Raw genomic sequence first — 26,787 nt, forward strand, 5'->3', positions numbered from 1 at the left:
AGCCAGGTGACATCAAGTCAGTGAGAGGAGGGGCATCAGCAGATGAGGGTTGAAAGGAACAAAGGACCAGGGGGCATTGGGCTCTGAATGGTCTTTGAGATGTGGTTTTTAGTCCAAGAGGAGCTGCCTCTGAAGGACTGTGAGGAGAAGTGACATGATTAACTTACCTTTTTAAAGCTGCTGTATTCATAGACTGTAGAATAGCAGGAGAGATCAAGAAAACTTATGGGAAAGCCCTGGGTAATCTAATAATTCTGGGGTGTGGAATGGGAGTGATAGCTCCGGGAGGATGTATGAAGTACATATTCTGGTTATACTACACATTTTGAATGTTGGCCTAGCAGGTTTGGGGCTGGAGTTATGTGGGTTATAAGAGGAAAAGTATCATGTGCAGTCAAGGTTTTGGCCTAATTTACTGAAAGAGCAGATTTGTCATTCACTGACTGAGGAGACTAAGGCAGGAACAAGTTTGGAAGATCTTAAGTTCGGTTTCACACAGTAAGTTTGAGATGATTATTATTAGATACCGAAGTAGAAAGGTCAAGTAGTCTGATCTATATAGCTGAAGCTGATGAGAGGTTTTGGCTGGAGATTTGAGTGTTTTCAGAATACAGAAGGAAGGTATCTAAAGTAGTGACACTTGATAAGGTCACCAAGATAACCAAGTGTAGACAGAGAAGGCCTAAGCCTGTGACACTCCCATATGAGGAGGTTTAGGAGGGAACCTTACTTAGTGATAGGGCACAAATTATTTAGTTTACTGGGAGTGTAAATTATGTTTTATGTCTGCATTCTTAGCACAGGGCCTGGCACATGCACTCAATAAATGTGGCTCAGCAACACCTGCTAAGAGAATCACAAATGGAATCTTTAAAAAGTAAACAGAAGATATTAAAATTGGAATCCAGGGCCTCCCTGGTGGAGCAAGGGATTAAGCACCACACTATGAAGCAATCCGCAGCCTCTGCAGCATGATTTCGCTCCCCGGCCGGCCAGGGAGAAACACACATCCTGTCTCGCCCGCTGCTCCCCTCAGCAGTGCATTTCAGTCAGTCTGCCTGTTGTGTTCCCCACTCTGTCTCTGGTGAATCCTCTCACTCCCCTGCATCTCTGGCCTGTACCCCAGCTCTTGTATGCATAAATAATCTTTAAAAAAATTTTAAAAATAAATAAAATTGGAATCCAAAGGACTTGGGTACAAATACTAATACCCACAATACTGACAGATGAAGAAAAGCATGCTGAATAACAATGTCAGAAGCTGCCACTACTTATTTACAAGTTTAACACAACCAGGAAGCAAAGAATTCCATGTATATTATTACTGTAAGTGCTCCCAAGATTTGCGGTGTTACGCTCATCTAGCAGATGAGGGAATTTAACTCACTTGCCTGAGTAGTTTCCCAAGGTCACACAGCTAGTAAGTGGTCGAACCATTCAAACTCAGACGTGGGCCTCCAAAGCCTATGCACTTATCTCTACACCATGCCGGCTCACATCTATTCCAACTACTGTCTGCATGCAAATCAGATGCTACGATCAAATGTGCTCTGAACTGATAAGACCTGCATGTCTTCTGTAAAAAACAAAGTATTTGCTGAAAAATGAGGAAGAGATGAGGGTAAGTGGCTGTAATCTGTAATTTGACTAGTGAGTTTCTGAGCATGACTAAAACACTATGCAGGAACACATGGCAGGAGCTAGAACTCAGCAGCAAGGGCAGCTGACACAACAGTGAAGATGGGGACAGACTTTTGAGTCTCTCTGCTACCTAGCTCAGAATTTAATGTGAATCTAAGAGAAGATACGGAGAGAGGGAGATTGCAAACCACTAAGGACAGTGTTTCTTCTGGTTAACATTAGAACTTTTGAAGCAAATCTAGGCTACACACCCTAGAAACATTTGTAGCCCAAGTAAATCACTTAAGAGGCCAATTTATAGGTAAAAGGGCAATATTTGATCTTCTGATAGGTAGAAATTCAATGTATGAAAAAGAGAAGCATCTGCTTTCCTTATAAAGGTGCCAATAAGCATGTATTACTACTTTTTTTAAAATATAAAAATACACCTACATCATTTAAATTAAAAAATGTCATATATTTTAGAGATACCTAAAATACAAGAAAGTCTTGTATCAACTTACCTCATCACTGGACTAGAACACACTTTCTCAAAGCAGACAAAACACAAGCAGTGTCTGTACAAGAATACTTGACAGTCTTGTTATAATAGCAAAGAACTGGTAAAAACACAAATGCCTATCACAAGTTAAGGAAATCCAACACATTTAAATACTGTAATATTTCAGAAATAATATGTAATCATTTCCAAAATACACTATATACTGAAAGAAATGCACCATCATATTATACAGAAGTTGTCACTTGTGTGAACAATAAAAACCACATAATATGTGCAAACTTCAGGTGTTTTTGAAAATAATTCTTGTTAAGTATAGTTGAAGATTTTTTTAAAAAAATCTTTTTTAAAAAAAGTAAAAAAGGGTGGGAATTTGGCAATAAACTATTTCATTGCCTAAAAACATTTCCAAAAGAGAAATAACCAAAAAGCTTTTCAATATCCCAGTTTTCTAATGTTGCACTATGAAATAAGGTATTGCTATACAAACTCACAAAAATCAATCCAATAAACCAGTGTATGAGAAGAAAATTCTACCTGTACTGCTTGAGGTAATGGATATTCTGATATTTAAAGTAAGAAAAAGGCTGTAAGAAAGTTTAGTTAACACTAAGTTTCGATACTGGATCTGCTAATACCATCCTCCAGAAAGGTTGCTTATATCAATTACTGTATGAAAACCTGGCACATTTATATTTGATATTAAAGATCATACAATTCCTTCGTGAGAGAGAACCAAGATGACAAATCTAAAATGTTAGCTAGACTACCTAGTGATGAACTTTTATTTTCTGATGCCCCCAGGTACTGTAATTTTATAAATTAAGAAAACATTTCCCAGCCTTATCAGTCAGGTCAATATCATGCTCCTTTGTTTGTTAATTGGTGCTTACTAAGAGACCTCTCATTTATCCAACTTCTGCAGAGTTTATCTCAAATTTTCTTGTTTATTACTTTACTCTCTGCACCTTAATCTGAGTCCATGTCTCAACTTCTTAACTACAATCTGATATAAATTTGGGGTCTATCTCATAATTCTAATGGTGTTTTGCACAAACAGTAATTAAACTATAGATCACCGAAAGAATGATCGTACGAATGCGTTATGTTTATATACATTAGTCTTATTACTTCATGGGGAGAGAACCCTGCTGCTTGTCTCCCCATTCAGCATTCCTTTCATAATAGCATTGAACGAAAAACCTTTTAAACTTCTGCTGTCTAAAAACTAGAAGTATATAATAGTTGAAAATAAGTTTTAGAGAACATTTTCTTACCTTATTATATCACACCAGAAATCTAGAAGACACTTGCTCCCAGTCTTCGTGTTTGAGAATATTCCAAAAATATTAATGCCAATAATTTCCATCAAAGATGCAAAACTACTTTTCCAATGGATGTATTTTCTATACATTTTGATGCAAAACCTTTGCTACAACCTATTGCCCCATAATTTATTAGAAATATCCTTAAAGCAGCAACCTATACTGGAATGCCACATTAAAGTATGTTATAAACTATACAATGATTAGGTTCTGGGCTCTAATTCCAGGTTTATAAAAATGTTTGGTAGTCTGGTTTTCACAAAATATAATCTCCAGAAGAATACATGTAAACTACTAAATAGCAGTGATTTTATTTTGTACCTACCAAAAATAACTTTTTCATACTTATATAAGACAGTAAATATTTCTTGGAAAAGATGGTAGTTTAATTAACATAAAGGTTCTAAGGTATTAAAATGAGTTTCTATTAATAATATATTTGCAATATCAATGAAATAATTAAAAAGTAAACAGGCCATGGATTATGATTTTCTTTTGCATAAAGTGAAAGGTTTTAGTCTTTTGATTAAAAAACACTTTTAAAACACACAAATTCCAAAACTGCAAACTTCTACATTTAATTTACATACCAAAGGTACACCATTATATTTTAAAGTTAGTGAAGAAAAAAAATCCAATTGTAACTTAGATTACCAAAAGATCATTTAAATTAAAAGTCTTTAAATATTTAAAAAGCTTTATGGCCTAAAAATTTTTAAGTATATTGTATTGGGAATTATCTGGGGAAAATAAGCAAAAATAAGAAGCCCTAATATATCACTTGGGCATAAACAGATGAATCAAATCATACCTCTAACAAAAGCTAACTGATTAGCATAATCAAATAGGATTCTCAATTTTAAAAATCCTACAGACATTTCCAAATAAAGTCATTAAAAGCCAGTAAATAATTGGGTATACACAGAGATAATCTTCATTGAATTTTGTTCTGGTGACAATAATCCCTTCACAATGATCTGAAAGCACTTATTTTTCCTAACTCATTAAAACCTGTTTGTAAAAAGCCCAAGGTTTCTTCCAGTCACTACATTATTAGTATCGGCTTCAAGCAGAAAGGCAACTGATAAACTGTCCTTCTAAGCATACTCTGAAGTAATAGCTTATTAATTCTAAGTAATAACTCATAACTCAAAAGTACCTGGATATTAATCTTGCTCAGGAATTACATTTTGGGAAGACAATGCATCTGGAATCTAAATGTCCAGAAAAATACTCTAAAACACTGTGATTGAAAGTTAAGAAGTTATTTACAATATCAAGAGTACAGGAGTGTAAAACCTGTATAGAAAGTATGTAGGACCTGGAATTAGAACTCAGAATCAAATCCATTTATTCTTGGATGTCTTTCATTTCTAATTCTTTTTGTGTTTTAGTTCTCGAATCCATCCCCAGAAGATCGAGAATAAAATAAAAAGGAGGTCCTAACTGCTCCAAAAGAGAAACAAGCAGAAGAAAAAACATTACTACTTACAGCAAACATGAGAGCAAATTGCCTCTACGTATTTCCTTTAAATTCTCAGAAGGCAGTGATTCTAATGGCCCTTCTTAAGGCCATTTACAGTCTGCAGTTTCTCTATTAAACTTTCATTATCCTCTGCACGTGCTACTATACTTTACATAGCAGCATGAGTTGGCGCAAAGTTAAGTTATTGCTCCATTCTGTCACTGTACTCCCAAAGGCACTAGATGGCTTCACAAGTGAGAGCACCTCAGCACAGGCCTCAAAGCTCTTCCTTCCCAAGTCAGCGCTTGGTGAATGCTTCCACTCAAGTCTACACAGCGAGCCTCGCATCTCTCTAGACTCCAGCCACAGCCACTGTACATAATACCTCTTCTGTATTACCTTTTTAGTAATACCTTTTTTTCCCCAGCAAAATTTTTTTTTCCTTTAAAACACAGGAAGACTAAAAAGCATACGTAATGAAAAGAAACATAAAGTGGATGTCATCAAGATTAAGAGCTTTCAAGGACCAAAGGACACTACTAACAGAGTGCAAAGACAACTCACAGAATGGGTGAATTACCAGTAACATGTTTATCTGATAAGGGATTAATATCCAAAACATATAAAGAGCTCTCGTAACTCAACAGAAAACAACTCAAAAAAGGGACAAAGCATTAATAAAAACAATTCAGCAAAGAAGATGTATAAATGGTCAATAAAAACAAAAAGATGTTCATAATCATAGAGAAATAAGAAATACATCATAGGGATATGAAAACCGAAACCAGTCAGTTGTCATTTCACCAGTGAAAACAAACAAAAAACCAACTCTTGGTGAGAATGTGAAGAAACTGGAACCCTCTGCATTGCTGGTGGGAATAAAGGAAGATCACTTGGCAGTTCCTCAAAAAATTAAAGGCAGAATTACACAATTCAACAATTCCAATTTTGGACATGCACCCATCCTCCAAAAAATTGGCAGGGACTTAAGTAATTTGTTCACCATATATAGAGTAGCACTGTTCAAAACAGTCAAAACGTGGAAACAATTCAAATGTCCATTGACTAAAAAATGGCTAAACAAAATGTGGCATGTATGTGCAATGGAATATTTAGACTTAAAAAAGAATAAAAGCTCTTATACATGCTGTAAGATGAATGAACCTTGAAAACATTCTGCTAAGGGAAACAAATCAGATAAAAGGACAAAAGGAGCCCATTTACCTCCATTTACCTAGCCTAGTCAAATTCACAAGACAGGACAGTGGTTCCCAGGGGCTGGGAAGAGGGGTGAATGGGCACAGACATTCTGTTTGGAATGGCAAAGTTCTGGAGGTGGACAGCAGTGACAGCTGTTGTAAATGGTTAAAATGGTCACTCTTGCCTACATTTTAACATGAAAATATTCAACTGAAAACTCCTAATTCCATTAAACTTTTCAATATTTAATACAGATATGACCAATTGCTTTACTTGACCTGTTTGTCAGTTGGGTGGAAAATGTTTCCTCCTATAAAGTTAGGACAACTTTTTTAAAATTAAGCACTTTATTTTTTAGGCTATTTAAAAATATTAACCAGTGTTTAAAATTTGACTTATGAGATAAAAATTAATATACCAGCAAATAAGTATACTTGAAAAACTACTATGTATTCTATCAGTCGTTAATTTTCTTCTACTCATCTTCTTTATAGTAGTTTTGTACATGACAAACTGTATCTTTTACTCAAAATGGCAAAAATCTATATGTATATAGATGGAATGATTGCATACAGGATTCCAATGCTAGACTTAAATTACACATACTTTCAGTATAAACAAAAGGAAAGGGAGGGAGGAGGTATTACCTTGAAAGTGGAAGATACACATGCATTTCTAGGTTTAAAACAGAAAACATCTTAAGTTGCAAAAAAGTAAAAGGGATTTCATGGCACACATTATAATATAGTGCAGGAAGAATTTCATATAATAAATCCATTTTGCCAAAAGGAACTTTCCAAGGATCATCACATAAACTCAGAGATCTGACCCCATAACACCAAGAAAATGGACACTTGCCTGTATAGACCCAATTAGTAAAGGTAAGCTAAAACCACTATCACTATTTTCAGGAGTGAAATAAATGACATGCATAAATATCAAAATTAATCTACATATTTTAGATGACCATTAAATCAAAGTGAACAATTGAAACAGTAATAAAAATTAAATCACATGGATGGAAGCAACTGACGATATATAAGCATGGAGGAATCTGGGCATACGAATAACAAGAATCAACAAAATGGTGCTGTTGTTTCTTAAGAAATAAGTCTCATATTGTAACAGATTCATGGAAATAATCTCAGGTTAAGATCAGTTAATATTTGAAGTTCTGCTTTTTAAGATAGTCAATCTTGCCACTATACCCAAGAATATAGCAGGCACTTAAAAAACATACTGCCTGAATGAAGGTCATTAAGAACCTGGAACTATAATGCTAGGGAATTTCAGAGCAAATAATAAATAACCTGAATCAAAATGAAGTGTCATGAATCATCATCTGTGTCATGATTTTTAACCTTAAAATTCTGTGATAAATAATGGATAAATACTTGAACTCCTAGGGTAGTGTATATGTAATCACAAATCAGAAAACTCATTTATCAGAGTTTAAGAGAGGTCAAAAATATTAAGACTACAAAGTGGAAAGTTACGCTCTTTCCAGTGGGGAAATAGTAGCTATTAAAATCTTGAAAATGGATGTATTAAGACGTGGGTCCATTAGGATGAAATGGGAGTTATAATTATTAAATTGGCTAACAAAGATAGGAATGTGATAGGCTTTGACATGAGACACTATTGTGAGCCAATTTTTCCTCTTTTCCAGCATAGAATGAGAAATCAGGCTGCCTCAACATTTTATAAGTTATGAAAACATCTGCAGGAATCTTTTATTTGTAAAATAATAGAATACTTTCATTCTATATAAAACCACATAATATTTGCACGATTATCTTCCAGCTTAAAAATGATATAAAGCTTAAATTCTGTTCATTCAGAATATAGAGAAATTTTTACCAGTGTAGTTCCTCAGTTCACTAATTCTTATTAAAGACAAGTAAGTCTTAACTTACTAATCAGCCTAGTAAATTAATGTTAAAGGCAGTAATTCATTATACTTCAATTTTAAGCTTCAGATTTTAGGAAGGCTTTTTTTTTTTATCATGAATGGGAAGCTTTGGGATCTAAAAAGTTTTTATCATCTTCGATTCTAAAATATTCACCAATACATGGTAATCAAAATTGTGACAAGCTATGAAATGATCCCTGAAAGTATAGTCAAGGTAATCAAAACTGAAACAAAGTAGTGGGCATTTTCTTTTAATCACAATACTAATATGGAAACTCTTTTCTAATGATAATTAGGACTGAATTCCCATACAGTCTTAACTCTGTATGTGGTAATCCTAGTTCTTAAAAACTCTGTATTAAATATTGAACAAAACCTTATTTTATAAAATTCATCTGTCTTTTCTGATAGGATTAAGGAAGCATTACCTGCCTTTTGAGAAAAAAATAATAGTGAGTTAAGTATTACTAAATTGAGAAGACATTTGTTTTTTTCCTATTGTTAGAACAGACTTACCACTAGCCTGCTTAAGAATAACCTGTGTGTTCAAAATGAACAAGCTTTTAAAAAGACAATTTCTAGATTTATGTTAACTGCTCTGTAATGTCACTTTAAAATAAGAATATGTATTTAAATAAATGCAACTGGTATATGGTTCTTTAAAGAATTAGTACATTAACAGTACTTTTAATCAATGACAATGAAACTGTATATTCCTCAAGAAAAAAATTAAACACAAAGGCAGTAACTTGAAATCCTAAATGATTTTCTGTTATCAAGAAGAGTTGATTTAACTTTTCCACAGAATTTCCAATCACTAATAACTTCATAACAAAGAGGTGTAATTTGGAGGAAAGGGTCAATCTCTGGGGATTCTGAAATTTTTCCTACCCACTTTTCATTACTAAGGTGTGATGATTCATGGGTCTAGTAGAGATTAGAACTTTCAGGAAATATATAAGAAATCCATACTAAATAACAACAGTGGACCTTGAAGGCATGAGCTTTTGTCACTTTATTGTTGACCAATGAATGTTATCCAAAATTATAGATTGTAACTTAAATTGTACAACACAAAATTATGCTAATGGTAAAAGCCTGTTGGAGTTTACCAAATATTCATTAATATATTTTTACATTGCTATATGAACATGTGCTCAACTGCTAATAATAAAAGTAATAATTGTTTTAATCACTATGAAAATCCATATTGCAAATAGTTGTTTCTGTTTAGAAAAATTCACACAGCTTTAAAAATGGATTAAATCCATTTTAACCCTAATCTACATATAGATTATAAACAGCAAATATAACTGGTAATTTTTCAACACTGATATCAAACTGATGTAGCAATGGTAGTGCACATAATTCAAAATGAAGAATATTAATAAAAATCCAGTGGAAGTGCAAGTTTTCACCTATTACGGCCATTGATTTAATGCTCTAAAAAGTTGAACTCATGCTTAAAAGCATGTTCACCATCTATTCCTCTACTGTGCTGCAAGAACTATTCTCCTCTAGTATTTTGAAGCATATGCACAACCACTGTACAACAGTTATTTCAAGGTTAACCAGTTATCCTTTGTCCTACAAAATCCAAAAAATATATTAAATGCAACCTTTCCTTTTCATAATGTCTGCCCAGATTAATCCTTTAAGTCAGCAAAATCAAAAATCAAAAAAGCACAAGAGATATTTTCAGACACAACTTGTATCTACTGTGCATGAAAAATGTTTAACAAAATGGCAATTTTAATAGATAAATGTAAATTTGAGTGCATAATACCAAATGGAAAGTAGCTGAACCACACAGAGAAAACAAGGCTTTCCTTATCTTCAAATCTAGGTGTTTTACAATAAAGAAAATGCTAGAACATGAATATTAGAACATCATTCAGACTGGTACATTTCTTTGTAGACATAATTGAAATCAATATAACCTAAAATTATAATTTCTAAAATGGGATTAACAAACCAAATTTAAGTATTCTTAGAGATTGGGGGAAAAAAGCACAGTGATTTAAAAATCAAATATGCAAAAGTGATTATGTAACAATTATATCAAGAAATGAAGGATGAAGGTACAGACATTCTTCATATGCTACAAGATCTCTCTCTCTCTCTCTCTCTCTCTCTCTCTCTCTCTCTCACACACACACACACTCACACACTCACACACTCACACACACACACACACACACACACAATCTCTCTTACATACTCGCTCTCTCTTTCCCCTCTTCAGACATACAACACTCCCTCCCCTCCCTGGAAGACATATACCAATGAGAGCTTGCAACTGTAATACAAATCAGAGCCTCACAATTCAGCTCAACAAAAAGGCAGTTAAAAATTTAGCACTCTACGATATTCTGAAGGAAAAAGAAATCTCAAAAATACTACTTCAAGAATGAAAGGAAACACTGTGTCCTGGAAAACATACAGCTTATACACGCCATTGTGATTGAACAACGAGTCATTGCGTGTGTAGTAGTGGTGAGGTAGTATTACCATCCCCTCCTTGGGACGGATGTTTTCACACGCTGTCCTTCCAGAAAGGTCCAGGGATTTTTGTAATGATTATAATCAGTGACCAGTAAATGTATATTTCCTTTTACTGAGCATCTATTTTTCTAAGTCAATCTAGAACAAAACTTTTCAAATCTTTCAGAGACAACTGTCATTTGCAGGTAGAGTTTCATCAATAAACTCTTCCTAGGAAACAACTACCTGCTGTCTTTGCCTTTGTGAATTGGCAGGCAAAGAAAATCAAAGGATGACAGGAAGATCGAATACGAATCAATTCAGCTGCCAAAGATGACGTAATTAAGTAAGCAATTACAAAATATCCAATAACATAATCAAACTGGTTTTTAAAAAATTAATTACCAGTTGCACACTACACTACTAAAAGCTGTAATCCTTTTCATGATGCATAGCCATCTTTTACACAGTGGTCAAAGACTGTCCACCCTGCCACCTACCCTCATTTCAAACAATGCCAATGATCTGTGGCAGAATTATGGCTATGGGTGTGGGGATGATAGAAGGGGTAACTGAGAAAATGTCAATGAGCAAGAATACAACATGCAGATAAAATATGGAAGGCGGAAGGGAACACAGAATGCTCTACCTGCACAAAATGCTTAGATCACACATACACATTTGTCAGACATGACAATTAGCATTAACCTTCAATAGGAAAAAAATGGAAAAAATGAATATATGGAAGGAGGAGATGGAACACTACTCTACATTCCCTGGCCCAAAAAAATGAAATTACACTGCCTTGTTGATGAGCTCCCCTTAAATGTGTCTTTTAGTCACCACAGTCAAACTGGTGTAAGTGCTTTGGCAAGGTGGGATGTATTCCATGATATCTGCAAAGGCCTGCTTTTCTCTGTTGGTGGTTCAGCTTATGAAGAACATGTATGCAAAATAACAGCTCTCACATTGCTTCAAACTCATCAATACGCTGCTTTGTATTGCCTTGTCGGATCTGCCGCAGAGTCTTGTACTTATCACGGCCTGCTTTAACATTCTCAGCGTGTAGAACATCATTTTGTGTTTTCTTGGTTTCATCTCTGGCTTGGGCCAATTCTGAACTTAACGCCTTTATTCAAAAAAATAAAGATTATGAGTATTATTAAAAAAATTATTTTTAAAAGATTTAAAAACAAAAGCACACATACAATAAATCTGACTTTTCCGTTTATTAAAATGCCCACTGTGAAATCTTTTTTCTTTAAAGTATGTAAGCTCATTTTACCTTCAATAATGGTGGGGGCAGTAGTTAGTAAGGAATACCCATGAGCTTTCATTTCTACACTCGTCAACTATGATGATTTTGTATTATTCTAAATTTCCTTCATTTACTCATCCAACACTTGGAAACAAAAGGTTCAATAAAAACGGAATAAAAGAGTATTCAATGTTATAATGTTAGCATAATAAGTAAAATCTAAACCATCGGGGAAACATTCTCCAACAGTCTTAATATAATTATTATTATAATGACAACCTCATTTCTTTCATTGATATTTAAACGTCTCACTGATTAAAAAAAAAAATCAAAGAACTTTTAAAGAAAAAAGTCTAATATTAAAATTCCCAATGTGGATGTACTAAGTACATTAAATAAACTGACCATTGCAATTGTAAAATCTGTACAAGTAACTGTAATTATATACTGTCGTACAGATAGTCTATTAAATTATACCTTAAGTGCATACTTTACTATTTAAAAACTAAATTCATTTGCCTTTAAACACAGGTGTAATTAAATACTAATTTACTTGTTAAGGTCTGCCTGATTACGCAAGGCTAACAAACATTTGCTAATGGGGTCATATAACAGAAGAAATAAAATAATGTGACTATATACCTCAGCCTATAACTCAGCATAAAGGTTTCCAAAAACCGTGCATTCCTTCTTAGCAAATTTGTCTTGATAATCAGGGAATATGCAAACTAAATTTCAAATACGCATACAACCTCAAATTATAAATACCTGGAGTTGCTTCTTAACACGCTCATTTTTCTGTGTTTCTGTTACACGTTCCTCCTCACTTCTATGGTTCATTACGCCGTCATTTGCTAATTCAGCACTGGCCTGAGCGTTATTCTCATCATGTTCATCATGTTCATTTTCTGTTGGAGGAATGACTGGCGGGGGTGGAGGGGGAGCAGACATCACAGTTTTTAACTCTTCTTTGGTCTTTTCCAAGTCTTCCTGGGCTGCAAAAGCCTAAACATTATAGATAAATTTATCAGTGACTTACTTTGGGAACTGTTAATTCCACAATGAATATTACTCAGCATCCAAAAAAAAAAAAAAAAAAGTTAAGTTCATGGCATTTGCAGCAACATGGATGGAGCTAGAAGGGACGTATGTCCCAGAAGGCAAAGACATACTAGATGGTGTCCCTTATGTATGTGGAATACACAGAAACCAAATTAAGGGTCAGATAAAGACATGTCGAAAAACTAACCCTGGAAAACTGACTATAGAACTGAACACAGAGGAGGGGGGCAGATAAGATAGGGTTAGAACAAAAAGGGAGGCAAGTCCCCGATACTGTCATGAGCCTTTTCCTCTCTGGTCGCACTGCCCGGGTGGAGTTCCAAGAGAAATTATGTTTTCTCCCTTTCCTCTCTGACATTTTCCCTCTAGTTGCTTAGTTATCTATTTGTTGTTTATGTGCAGAGGAGGCAAGCCCAGCCTCTTTACAATTTTGCAACTGGCAAGAAATCTCCTACCTTTCCAATTACATCTCCCCAAATTCCTGAACTTAGGCACTGAGCTTTCTTGCTTATTGGTTGTCCTCAAGTCTGTCAAGTGCTCTCATACCTCCTACACTCATTCAGTTTCCTCTATCAGGAATGACTACATCATCAGTCTCTATCTTTTCTATCCCCAAATAAATTATTCAAGACTCAGCTTAAACTTCTAAGGGGTTTACCAATACCTGCCTCATTCCACTCAGAAATTAGTCCCCATTCCTGTGTTTCAAAAATACTTACATGAGTAGATTAGTATTTATTACAATACACACATTCATGGACACAGGTATCCTATCTCCTCGAAACTCTGAAAGCATCTTAATTTTAATAAATTCAGCACACTGCTGGAAACAAAGTAGGTAATCAACAAATGCTAGTGAATAAACAGATAGGTGATTACTTTGTGTTGCCATTCAGTAGCTTCCTCTTCCTTTTTCTTCTTTGCTTCTTCTAGAAGTGCAATCTTGGCAGTAAATTCAGCAAGTTCTGCTGCCTAAAATAAATGCAATTGCCAATACTAAAAAACTTAATATAGTTCCAGTATTTTATATTAAGTCAACAAAGCTTTGAAGTACATGCTTGGGCTATTTTACGTATTTTTCTTACTTGATACTCTTCCATTTAAAAAAAGATAGTGTATTTCTTTAAGATCTTAACTATCTTATTTAAAGCAGTAATAGTTATAAGGAACTAATAAGTTAATAAGGGGACAAAGTGGAAAACATTTTATTATTGCACAGACATGTAGTTACTATTCTACTAGTAGCAGTAACTTAAAATATGTGATACTTTTTAACTCTTATCAATAACGTATTTGCTAAAGCCTACAAAAGAGAAAAGCATATAATGTTTAATAAGTATTTTATCAAGCAATTCACTTGATTCCCCAACAATCCTATTAGGTAGTATTATATCTTTTTTCAAAGGGAGGAATCTGAGGTTCAGAAAGACTCAAAAAAACACACAAGTAAATGCCTAAACCAACATTTAAATCCAGGATTATGCTTACCCATTATTTAAAAGTTTACTAAGGAAGAAAAATCTAACAATCAGGAACTACGAATATTTTATAGGAGTTAAAATATAGTATCAATTTATCTGATGCAAAGCACGTCAATGCTTAGGCAAAGTGTAAGTGAACTTGACTCTTTTATTGGCAACAGGTTCCATTTATCTTTTATTCTGCTTTATTTTTAGGGTTTTGTTGTTGATGTTAAGGCAGAAACAAAACTTTAGGCTAATTTCCACATTTTGTTATTAAGTTACTTGTATCTTTGGTTTGCTCTCCAGAGCAAATAATAACTAATAGACTTAGTTTTCAACGTTCACTCCATGCTTGTGTCTAAACTTTTCCTGTCTGAGAGAGAACTAAGACAGGCTCCTTACCAGTTGCTCCTGATTCTTCATCTGGTCAGCAGCTTGTTTTGCGATAGCCGACTTGGCCTCTTCAGCGGCTCGACGCTCCTTTTCAAGCCTTTCTGCTTCTTCTTTTGCTCGTTTTCGTTCCTGGTCCAGTTCCAGAGCTTTTCGAGTTTGTTCTTCTAGTTCTGTCAAATACATGTATAATATGTTGGAATAATTTCAAATTCCATTATTCTGATTATCAAAAGAAGCCAATATAGTAGCAAGGAATTTAATCTGCACAATTTCTAAAAACTACCATTTCTGTATGAACATATACCATATTTACTTGGCAAAAGCATAATCATTTAAAAATAAATCTGCTGTATCATTCAAAAATGGGAGAAATGAGAATCCTTTGTAACTCAAGTTATGTCATAAAGCTACAAGTCCATCCTTTATTTTTGGGGAAAAAAAAAAAAAAAACCTCTTTGAACTTCTGACCTAAACAAATCAAATTGTCGTTTCAAAAATCTATGAAACACACCTTAAAACTTGCCTAAGTTTTTGACTATCTGAACTATGTACTAGATATGTAAATCCAAAACATTGAGATTGAAAACAATACTTACTGACTCAAAATAGTAAGTTGGATATGAATTATATGAGTTACTGAAAATTTTGAGTTATTGGTATAATCCATTCCTAAGCACAAGGAAAAGTAACATTTGCAGATGAATGATGTAAATTTTAATCCTTATGTGTACAGATTGTATATTCTTTTCCTGTTCTAATGAGTGCAAAGGGAAAGAAAAATACTACAACACAAAGCCATGAAGTTTTAAATGAGTTTAAATTAATGAGTTATTTTAAAGTACAGTTCTTGTTTAGCAGTAAGGAAATTCTGTGACATAATACAACTGAATGTCAGCTATTAAAAGAGCACAATGTCCTACAAAGAATGACTCTGCTGAGGAAAAACTGACAATCTCTGTCTTAAGATCTGAAAGTGAACTGTAATGTACAAGCTTTTCCTTAGTGTTCTTATTTTTGTTGGTCTTGGTCAGAACTAACTTAAGTAACTGCAGTTAAGAAGGTAAGTTCTGAGAGGGTTGGAAAAAAAAATGACTCTGGTTAGACTTTTATTCTTGATAAAATAACACAAAATTCTATGGGATTATATGGCTGTAAAATGAATTGTAAGTAACAGATTACTACATTCAAATTCTAAGATTAATCATTTTAAAATTTGCCTTATAAAATCTGGACATCAAGCTAGTTCATCAAACTTTTATCATCATTCTTCCCAACTGGCTGACTGATCTTTCATAAAATAAAGCCTACAAAAATCACAGCTTTATCAATCTTCTAAACAAGCCAACAGATAACTAAATAAAAGTTTACAAATAAAAACAATGCTTTACTTTTCCTTGTAACAAACTTCTTTCTGTACTATGAGGCAAGAAAGAACAATAAATTTGACTACAAACTTAAACTTTAAAATATTCCCCAAGGGGCCTCCCCGGTGGCGCAGCGGTTGAGCGCTGGGTTGCGAAGCTGCCCGCGGCCTCTGCGGCGCTGGTTCGATCCCCGGCTGCTTCCCGGCCACCGGAGGAGGGTCCCACATGGTGTGCAGACCTCTCCTGCCGCCCGCTGCTCCCCTCAGCAGTGTACTTCGGTCCTTCTGCCTGCTCTGCTCCCCACCCTGGCTCTGGTGAATTCTCTCGCCCTCCCGCGCTTCTGACTGTACCCAGTGCATGTATAAAAACCAAACAAATAATAAATAAATAAATAAGACATGCCTCTAGAAAATTAAAAAAAATAATAAAAATAAAATAAAATAAAATATTCCCCAATATTCATTATTTTCCATCAGACTTTTGTAATCAATATCAATTGGAAGAATGATAGACAAGGCAACAGCTGTTTAGTGGTAGATTAAAAATTACAAAATGTCTTATTTCTTTAAATGTTGAAAATGAAATGAAAACTTTAAATCTACTCTAGGTTCCTCTAGAAAGTAAGGGTTTGAATAAACATATATCCCATAAATGACTTTGGCTGTTTCTTTCCCTTCAAGTTAATTGAGTTATAACAGAGATCATCAAACTATGACTGACCTCATCAAATCCAACCCAAAGCCTTATTTGTGTAAATAAAGTTTCACTGGAACACATATCCTCATTCAATGGCACTACACAATACTGTCCATTGTTTAGGGGTCATATAAGACTGGCTTGCATGCTGCAATGGCAGAGTTGACAGTTGTAACAGAAGCAGTGTGGACTGCAAAGCCTGAAATACTTATTACCTGGCCCCTTGCTTGCAAACCCATGAGTTAGACTATTCCTATGAAACAAATGTCCCTCTGGAGCTCAAATATGCATTAATTAGTGAGTAATTAGTATTTTGCCTATTTGATTAAAAAAAAATTAGAACCTGTAATTTTTGAAGGATAGCACTTGGGAAGAGGGCACCAAGGAATCTGGCTTCTGTTAACATAGCAACTCTTTCTGGACAAAGGTTAAAGTTTAGAAGAATAAAGTGTTTCTCTCATTGCATTGTATAGACGCACATGGTATGGTGTTCAACAGAGTAGACTAAGGAAATTACTGTAAGTTCAACCTAGTAAACTTTATGAAAGTTTCTCTTACTCCATCAGGCTTGAACACCAATATCACTTGTTTTTGACAGGCCTAAGATTTTGCAAGCCAAATGTTAGCTTAAGTTACTCAGAGGGCAAAGCGTGGAAGTTATATAACTCTAACAATTTTAGTGAAAAGTATACTGATAAACTTCTCAAAAGGATTACAGATATTTCTTCCTTCTCCCCATCCAGGGAAACAGCTCATTAAGTACTAAAGTGTTAATACTGGGGAAAGAACTAATTATTACTATAAAACAAAAGCAAGTAGAAGTTTCACAATCAAAATTCTTAGCTATTACAGAATTAAGACTGTGATTACAAATTACTGGAAAAGCAATTTTAAAGTATTTGCGATTCATCTAAGTAATGATTATGACACCATTTTAAAAAGTAAGGAAGCTCTCTAGGAATGCACATGAAGTGATTTTCATGATTACAACTGAAAATGGCAAGGTGCAAAAGGATGCATGCAATATGTACCTTTTGTGTAAGAAAGAAGTTGAATCAGGAATATATCTTTATGGATTTGCTTATGTATATAAAAAACAGGGTACGTACTATTACCAGTAGAGTGGATTAGGGAGGGTGAATTCAGTAGCCTGAGGCTGTGGCATTCCACCAGGCTGAGAAGATAGATTTAGACTTTGAGGATGCCAAAGCCCCACAGACTTGAGAGGCCAAGATCATGAAGACAAGTGAATAGAAAAGCAAGCCCTTAAATCTGTGTATTATTTCCTCTTAAGATGTTTATTAACTCCTAAAATGTACACATATGGGATAAGATACTAAGAAAACAGGGAAAATGCGAACTATAAAAAGCTAAAGAGCTGAGAGGAGAGACTAACAATCTTATAACTGGGGAATCAAAGATTGGAGCTCAGGGCCCTCTTAAGTTAGAAAGGCCTAGTAAAACCTTATCTCTGCTCATAGCAGCACTATTTTAAAACAGCCACAAATGTACATCACCAGTAGAATGGATAAATTGTGGCATATGTATGCAACAGAATATTATACAACAATGGTAAAGAACCTTCACTAACATGCATAAAGCTGAGCAAAAAAGAAGTCATATGTAAAGTATATATACTCACTGATATGTAGTTTCAAAGTAGACAACACACTATTCTTAGGCATGTTACCAAAAGTACAAGCAACAAAGGAAATCATAAATAAACTGGAATTCCATACAAATTAAAACTCTTGGGTTGCAAAGAATACCATCAACCATTAAAAGACAAATCATAGAAAGAGAAAATATCTGTAGATCATGTATCTAATGAGAGAGCTGCATCCAGATATATTAAAAACTCTTATACCTCAATAAGACAATGCAACTGAAAAATGGATAGAGATTTGAATATATTTTTCCTAAGATAAAAATAATCAAAAAGTATATGGTAAGGTACTCAACATCATTAGCCATTAGGAAAATGCATGATGAGATACCACTTCAGACACAGTAAGATGAATATAATCCAAAAGACAAACACCGACAAGTGTTGGTGAGAATGTGGAAAAATTATAAATTACTGCTGGGAAAGTAAATTGGTATAGTTACTTTACAAACCACTTTGGCAGTTCCTCAAAAAAAGTTAAGTTACCATATGATACCCAGCAATCCCCCCAGATTTAGATATCCCAAAGAAATGGAAACATGGAAATGCACAATGACCAGTACACAGTGTTCACAATAGTATTCATAATAACCCAAATGCCCAACAGCTAGCTGATGATTCCACTGCTGTATATTCAGGAAATGAACGTGCTTGAGACATGCTCCAACACTGATGAACCCTGAAAACACCAGGCTCAGTAAAAGCCACAAGGATCATATTTGCGTAATTCCTTCCATGGAAACATCCAAGTCTATAGAGACAAAGAGTAGATTTGCAGTTGTTTAGGGCCAGACAAGGGCAGACCTAGAGTGACCACTAACAGGTATGGGATTTCTTTTGGGGGTGATAAACTGTGGTAAAGGTGCACTACTCTGTGAATGTGTTGGTACATGGTTCTTTTGCTAGTTGTGCGGCATATGACTTATATCTCAATGAAAATATTAGAAAAAATAGTAAGGCTCAACCCTATGATGATACAAATCAGAATACAAGTCACATACATTGTGCTTTAAAAAAAAAAAAAAAAGACTGGAAAGGGACATAGGAGAGAATCCCTGAGTGCGGGTAATATTCCTTATGTTGAAGGGATAGGTTCACTTTGTAAAATTTCAATGGGTCTCTCACCGAGACAGGCACATTACTGTATCTAATCGACACAATTTATGCCACACACAAGTTAAGCATAATAATATACACTGCAATGAAAAAAATTTAACGAAACTATAAATTTCAGAAACCTTAGGGATTGTTAGGGTTAGGGATTATTTACTTGCATTTAAGATAATAGGAACATAAGGAAATCAAAGGGATTAAAGCTTGATTTAAATTAAAAAAATTTAAAGCTTGGCATGTATCTGTAAAACAATACATACCTAAAGTAGACAATACTATCCTACTCACTACTACTTTTATCTCATTATCATGCTAATTTCCTTCACAGCACTTAAAGCTATATGAAATGATTTTTATTATGTTATTTTTATTACTTTTCCCAATAACATTTAAGTTACATGAAAGTAAGTATCACATTTCTTCAGTACTATATTCCCAATACCCAGAACATAGTACATGCTTATTTAAGAACCCAGAACAATTGAAATCACGATACTATAAGTCTCTCTTTTTGAAGTTTTGTTTAGGGAACTCTGACACTTGCTAGAACAGTAGATGAACACATATCTGGCTGTATTACATTTCACATGTGGTTACCAGTGTCTTGAAGAATCTTTTTAAAAAATGATCAAGGAAGATAAGTAATTTAACAGTGATGCATTATGGAAATGTGAAATGGTAGAATAGTTCTACTTAATGATTTATTAATAATTTAAGTAATGAGTTCAATAAACTTTTTTAAAAGAAAATGACAAGTGTAGAAAAGATTCTTGTCAAACAAAAAAATTACAGGTTTATCTACTGTATATCATGACTTAGATATGACAAGAGTTACTGCATTTGAAGGAGAACTTAGTATAAATTACAAAACAATCACACAGATTTTAGTACAGTCTGGGAATGCTTTATTATTAGAAACAAACAAACAAATGATGTCCTTTGGAAAAAGATGACTGATCTGAAATTGTCTTGATAGTGATGCTCTACAGTTTTCCTTATATTCTATCTTCCTCATATTCTTTAGCACTTCTTTACTTGAGTAGCTTTCTGTATGTAAATGACTAATATTTTTACTATATAGCCTAAATAAATGAAATTGAAAGATTCAGTAAGTAGCCATTCTACTAGGATAGGTATTATATAAATGATAAATGCTTGAATTCATTCTTTTCTTGAAAGTTCAGACCAGTATTATAAACTTTAAATTTTCCCTTTTTAAAAAACACAGTTTAGTGCATTCAAATTTAGAGATTTTTCCAAAAGAATTTATATAGTCAGAAATAGCTTAAAATGCCTTACATTTCCTATCCTAGATGCCTTAAAGTACATTAAGTTCTCACTTGAGGTGGGTAAGTTGTTGGAAGCTGGGACTGTTAAATGAAACGACATAAAATGAAACCAGGTCCTCAAATAATATTCTTCTGCTCAACATAGGCCTCCAACTTTTTGTCTTATCAATGTTATAATGAAATAACATCAACAAAACTATGCTATTCAAGGACCAGCTGTACATAAATAACCATAAAGCACTATATATGAATGTTTTTGTTTATGGAACCCTAGCATTAGTAAGAATAAAGTATACTCATTTGAAATATTAAGAATACACACGAGAATATTTGAGTGCTCAAGCAAATGAAGAGAAAGAACAAACAAGTACTGTGTAGCTGAATGTGCCTTAACCATCTTTAAGATGTGATTCCACTACATATTCACTTAACAATTAAATGTAATTACTCTATGTAAGAAAATAAGATTTAGAAGGAGGAAATAATACTATCTGAGACTAGAACAACAATTTTTAATAGTGTCAAAAAGAAGCCTTTACCTTTCTGGGCTTTCATTGTCTGTTCTTCAATTTGCCTTAGACGTTCCATTAGCTCTTCCTTTTCACGTTCTATTCTTTCCTTTTCTTTTTCTGCTATTTCTCTTTTCTTCTTTTCATTCTCTAATTGTGCCCTTGAAAGGAGATACAATTACTTTGTAACAAATTTTAGAACTATTCACATAAAACCTAGGTATTATGAATCAAGAAGAAACTACCACATAAATATTTTGAGTCATTATGGTCACCCGTGTAAAAAAATTCATGTAGTTGAAAATACAAGAATATGCTGTTACATACACACATACTGTATTACATATAGTTCTTATTGTAGGGCCACAGTAAATATAGTCAAAGACTATTCTGAAAAATATTAAAAATTTAATTTTAGGAAGATTCTGAAAGGACGAATTTGCAAAGCTGTTAGGAAAGTAAACTGGCAAATATATCCCTGGTATGCTATGGGATACAGCCCATGGTTTTAATGTAGGCTTAAGGGTGTGGGGGGCGGAGGGGGAGAGACAGATTTGCCATTTGCACAGTGAATTAACTTTGATGATAACTTTATACAACAGGAAAAAGGAATTAGCTGCACAACTGCCAAACCCAAGAAAATGCCTTCTTTAGATGAGCAGAAGCCCTCCACTGGAGAAAATAACAAAGGTTTGAAGGCTATCTTACCTTCAACAGTAAAATAACCTGGCTTGGGAAGGCAAGTTTTCAGTCACTAACAATGAAGGAACACAAGCTTAATTCCTAAATTAGCACCTATTTGTGTTTAGATGACAATCAGTTTTATCTCCTGTGATAATCCCAGTAGTATGGGGGCAGGTATCTAATACTGTTTAAAAAGATCATGGTGAGAGCTCCCTGGTGAGGAGTGTCTCCCACTGTGATTGCATATGCGAAGGCCCTGATGAGGCTTTTATTTTACAGAGCCCAATTCAATCATCAAACATCTGCCAAGAGCCTACCACAGGTCAGATTCTAAGTTACAGGCAGAAATATAAAGATGAGTCAGAGTTAGATGAGATACTATATTAATTCTCTACTTAATGACTTTAATGAATATTCAATATTCCCATTATTTTACTGAGAATAAATTTGTTTAAAAAGTCAAGATTTCATCTCTAAAAGTTATCTGAATATAACTAAATGTTCCCCCCAAATAAATCATTGCCATCTCGTCTCAATTCTGAATTTCAGGCTCCAAACTACGTAGTTTCTCAACTTCTAGTCTCTGATAAACTTATTGGCAAAGTTATATTTTCAATTTTTTTTCCCTTGCTCTATAAATTTTAAAAATCCCTACAGTTCTTAGATACCTATGTGCCCCCAACACAGAGCAGGAATCCAGCTGTGGGGCAGACAGGTAGAGCTGTGACAACTGGTGGTGACTAGTCTCAGGACACAAAGTCAAGTGACCTCCTACCATAAAGCCAAAACCTACTGCTTAAGAGTCACCACCCTTCCCACACAACAGTTAAGAATTCCAATATGGAGAGCTCCACCTCTGTTCTAGGAATCCCTATGGAAGTAACTTCTCAATAACTAGGAGGAAGAGTCAATAGCTAAGACAACCCAACTCCAGCCAGACTGGGCTCACTCTGCAGCACACTTTACCTATTTCCTAATTTCCTCAAGCAAAGGCATGCACTTGCCCCGGCAGAGGCTGCTGACTTGCTGTACTCTTTAGGGGACAAAAAAAAAGCAGGCCGTGCATGGAAACAAAGGCAGTCTTTCTAAGTAATTGCCAGTACAGCCAAGAGTTACCCTATTGCAGGTCACACTACCTGCCATCTCTAGGGGCTGATTAGATTACCTCAACCACTCCACAGCCTCAGCTCTTCACATCCAGTGCTGCTGCACTTCAACAAGACTGTCACCTCCCTCCCTGCTCCACCCTCCCCTCCCCTCCCTCCCCCAATCCGGAGACAATTCAGAAGGACTCCCACAACAAACCACATCTCAACACCTGGAAGCTACAATCACATTCCATAAATTCAGAACCTTTAAGATCCAGCTATGGCTCACATGGCCCATTCTAAAGATGAGCAGTGGTTTTCCCTATTGCTGTTTCATTTATTCCTCCTCAAGCAGAGATGTAAAGGAGATGGGGAAGCAGGAAAAAAAGTGAAGGTAACGTGCAATTCAAGGGAATAAATTTAGTCGCTCTCCTAAAAAATGAATAAATGTACAGCAGATATTGAAACTGATTATAATATTTAAAATATTTTGCAATTTACTCTGCCGCACTCTTATGAGGCTTGTGTCTCAGAGCTTGTAAAAATTCCCCCGACAACGGACAACAACTATCACCAACCTACACTCCATTCAATTAATACAAATACCTTTGGCTCCACACACCCCTTAGTGATACCTTGATTTTGCAGGCCTGTCTTGCCTCCCTTAGAAAACCGGAAGAGCTTATTTCTCCTCTGAACACTGTTCACTGGGGGCGAGACCTATCTGATCCATTCATTGGCCCCTAGACATGCATTTTCATAAAGCTATGCATTTACTTATGTTGGCTTCCTCTTCTGAAAATATCTTTCCCCTCTAATGCTCAAGCCTATCCCTAACCTTAACTCTTAGTAAACTCCTACTTTCTTCATGAAACTTCTTATAATTAAAACCTCAATATAAATATTCTCTTTAGAGTTTAGATTTGGTAACTCATTTTACCAAGTTGTTCTATTTATAAATATGTTAATAAACTATAAATTCTCTCTTCTAATAAGCAATAATTATTTTTTTAGAATTTTAAGGGTATCAGATAGGTCCAATTACATTTCTCTTAAGTGAAGATTAAAAACTTATACTCAACTGTCAGTTACTAATATTATTAGCATAATGATACTAGTTAAGCATTAATATTAAAGTATTAGTATATTAGCTAATATCATTAGAATTATTATAATGGCTATTTACTAAATACTAGGTACTTTACAAAATGTGTATACAACAGTGTCATTATTTCTTAAAAACAAACAAACAAACAAAAAAAAAACCCTGATGGTAAGACTACTAGTTTCATATTAATAGCAAGAGAACGGTGGCTCGAGGGAAGTTATTTTTTCAACAAATGTCAGAAGAGGATTCAAACCCAGACTCATCCGGGTCCAAAACCTATGTTCTGTGAAAGACACAGGCAGTAGCCATGACACAGAAATTCCACAGCTAACCTACAATCAAACTACAACATCCAAAACAATGTCAGTGAATAGAACACACACAAAAAAGCACATCTGTTAAGTCATGAAAAGCTATTTTCTCAGAATATGTCAGTTTTCTAACTTGAAAATTATATATACTCATTTTAAAAGAGGACACTGACAATACTGTCATTCAATTTTAATATAATGAAAATGTTAAAGTATAAATTTAAGAGTATGTTAAAAAAATGAGCATTCTTAAATTTTAGACAGCCTACTCCTACCAACGGAAGAGTGAAAAGGCCATGCATTCCATACCTTTCCAACTGCTTCTGATGTTTCTCCTCCCGGGCCTGAGCTTTCATCTGCTGTACTTCAATAGTATCCGGCTTCCTTCTTCTCATGTACAGTTCATGGTTTCCCATACATAAGGCCAAAATCCGCTTGTTGATTCTCAGACGAGGTGCATAAAAAACAAAATCCTAAACAAAATATTCTGAATTTAAAATCTTCCTCATTGAGAATCTTTCTCACAATAATCTCTACTAGATTTCAACATGTTATTAATTCTAATGTCATATTACATATAGTTTAGAAATCATACAATTTTATAATTCCTAGTGTGTATGTTATACATTCGCATAACTAGTTTCTCACCTCTTAACCTCCCACCAATTTTGTGGTGAGACTAATGTTTTCATCCTTTCATACATTAAATTTCATTCATTCTTTTTCTTCTCCACAGTAACTATGAATCTCCTAAACTAGAAATGTTCCCTCTTTTTTGTTTTTTTAATAACTGAGTGAGAATACCAGAGTCTACTTGGCACTAAAGGAATCAGACAATCTGTTTAGACAGAGTTCTTAAAGGCTTCAAGTTACAAAATTACAAAGTTCATGCTGCAAAACTCTATAATCATAGTTAATTTAGAATAGGGTTATCTCTACTACATTCTAGACAAATACTACAAGAGGAAAGTTTCTTTTATAACTTCTTAGAAATGGTGATTGTTTTCAACAACCTCTGATTAAATATTACCTACCTATAATTAAATCTATTTAAAATAAAGCTAGTATTTATATGCTGCAAAAATTAAAACTTGTACATCATTTTAATATCATTCACTATTTTATCAGTGGGAAAGAAAAACAATAAAGAGAATGTTTTCAGGAGCAATTTAATAAACAATATAATGCCCCAAGTGACATAACAGCAAAGTGGCAAAAATTAAAAAAAAGTTAATGCTTAAAATATAAACCAATTTTACTTACAGGTGCTTTTTTGTCGATTGGCTTTATAACAAATTTCTTGTCATTAAATGAAATATTTCTGATTTCACTCCAGGGAAAACCAATTTTAGGTGTTAATCTTAAAAAAATAAAAGCATTTTTTTAATTAAAAGTAGGAAACAATGGACCAAATGCAATAATACCTTTGTTTGGGGGCCAATTTTGCTGGGTGACCAGTTGAAAAAGTTCAAGATTTTCAAGACATAGTAACTTATTCATAACATACTTCTTTAAAGGAGATATTTGATCAACTAAAAATCACATGAAAACAAACAATAACTCAAGCAGACTAGGAACTGCAGCATAGCAGTTTTTCCACAGTGTTTTAGCCACTGTGTATGTGTTACACTGCCCTCTAATGGCCACTGAGGTAAGTTAAAGCTAAATGTTTTAGAGAGTTCTAGACTACACTTAACATGTTACTTTGAAAATTCTAAAGCTATGTCTTCATAATCCCACAAAAGTCTTATGAGATGAGCCTGACAACTATATTCATTTCACAAAGTCAGTAAGTTGACCAGGATCACAAAATAGGGCTGGCAGAAGAGCCTAATTAAGGTTTTTAAATTATACCCTAATTTTTTTTTAAATTTTCCAAATGTAATAGATGAATACATTCTCATTATAAAAATAAACTAAACCATTACATATCAGATTTAGGTATACTCTGACCACAATTCCCAATCCCAGTCCCTCCCTTATTGAGTTGATTCTCTCTCATGCATATACTCTAATAGAAATGCAGTATAAAGAAGAAAAGATTCAGTCTAAAAAGTTAGTCTTGAAATCATTTTTGCTTTTCAAAAATTTCTTTTCTTCTCTGGATACAGCCTTTTGTTTCATTATAAATAAAAAACGTGTGGACATACAATCAGTAACATGCTCCTTTGGGGTAATTATTTATACTTAGAAATGTGTATTTTTATTAGCCATCTGAAATAATGAAACTAAATTCCTAAAGGCAACACAGAATGAC

The 26,787-nt window shown here is 34.2% G+C and overlaps 1 protein-coding gene across 2 annotated transcripts in view; it reads right to left on the reverse strand.

Annotated features, from left to right (window-relative positions):
* RDX (radixin) overlaps positions 1–26,787 on the reverse strand; it is a gene marked incomplete at both ends in the record, with an annotated part of 44,696 nt that overhangs the window by 8,048 nt on the left and 9,861 nt on the right. Inside the window, 7 exons of one of the 2 annotated variants that reach the window (XM_084249406.1) lie at positions 11,495–11,655; positions 12,553–12,789; positions 13,726–13,818; positions 14,712–14,872; positions 21,370–21,500; positions 24,840–25,003; positions 25,794–25,890. In XM_084249406.1, the coding sequence (XP_084105532.1) occupies positions 11,495–11,655; positions 12,553–12,789; positions 13,726–13,818; positions 14,712–14,872; positions 21,370–21,500; positions 24,840–25,003; positions 25,794–25,890 (1,044 nt within the window). The remainder of the gene's footprint in view (positions 1–11,494; positions 11,656–12,552; positions 12,790–13,725; positions 13,819–14,711; positions 14,873–21,369; positions 21,501–24,839; positions 25,004–25,793; positions 25,891–26,787) is intronic. The other variant, XM_084249407.1, reaches the window with a different exon arrangement.

The sequence above is a fragment of the Talpa europaea genome, assembly GCF_964194135.1.
Source record: "Talpa europaea genome assembly, chromosome: 12".
Lineage (NCBI taxonomy): Eukaryota > Metazoa > Chordata > Mammalia > Eulipotyphla > Talpidae > Talpa > Talpa europaea.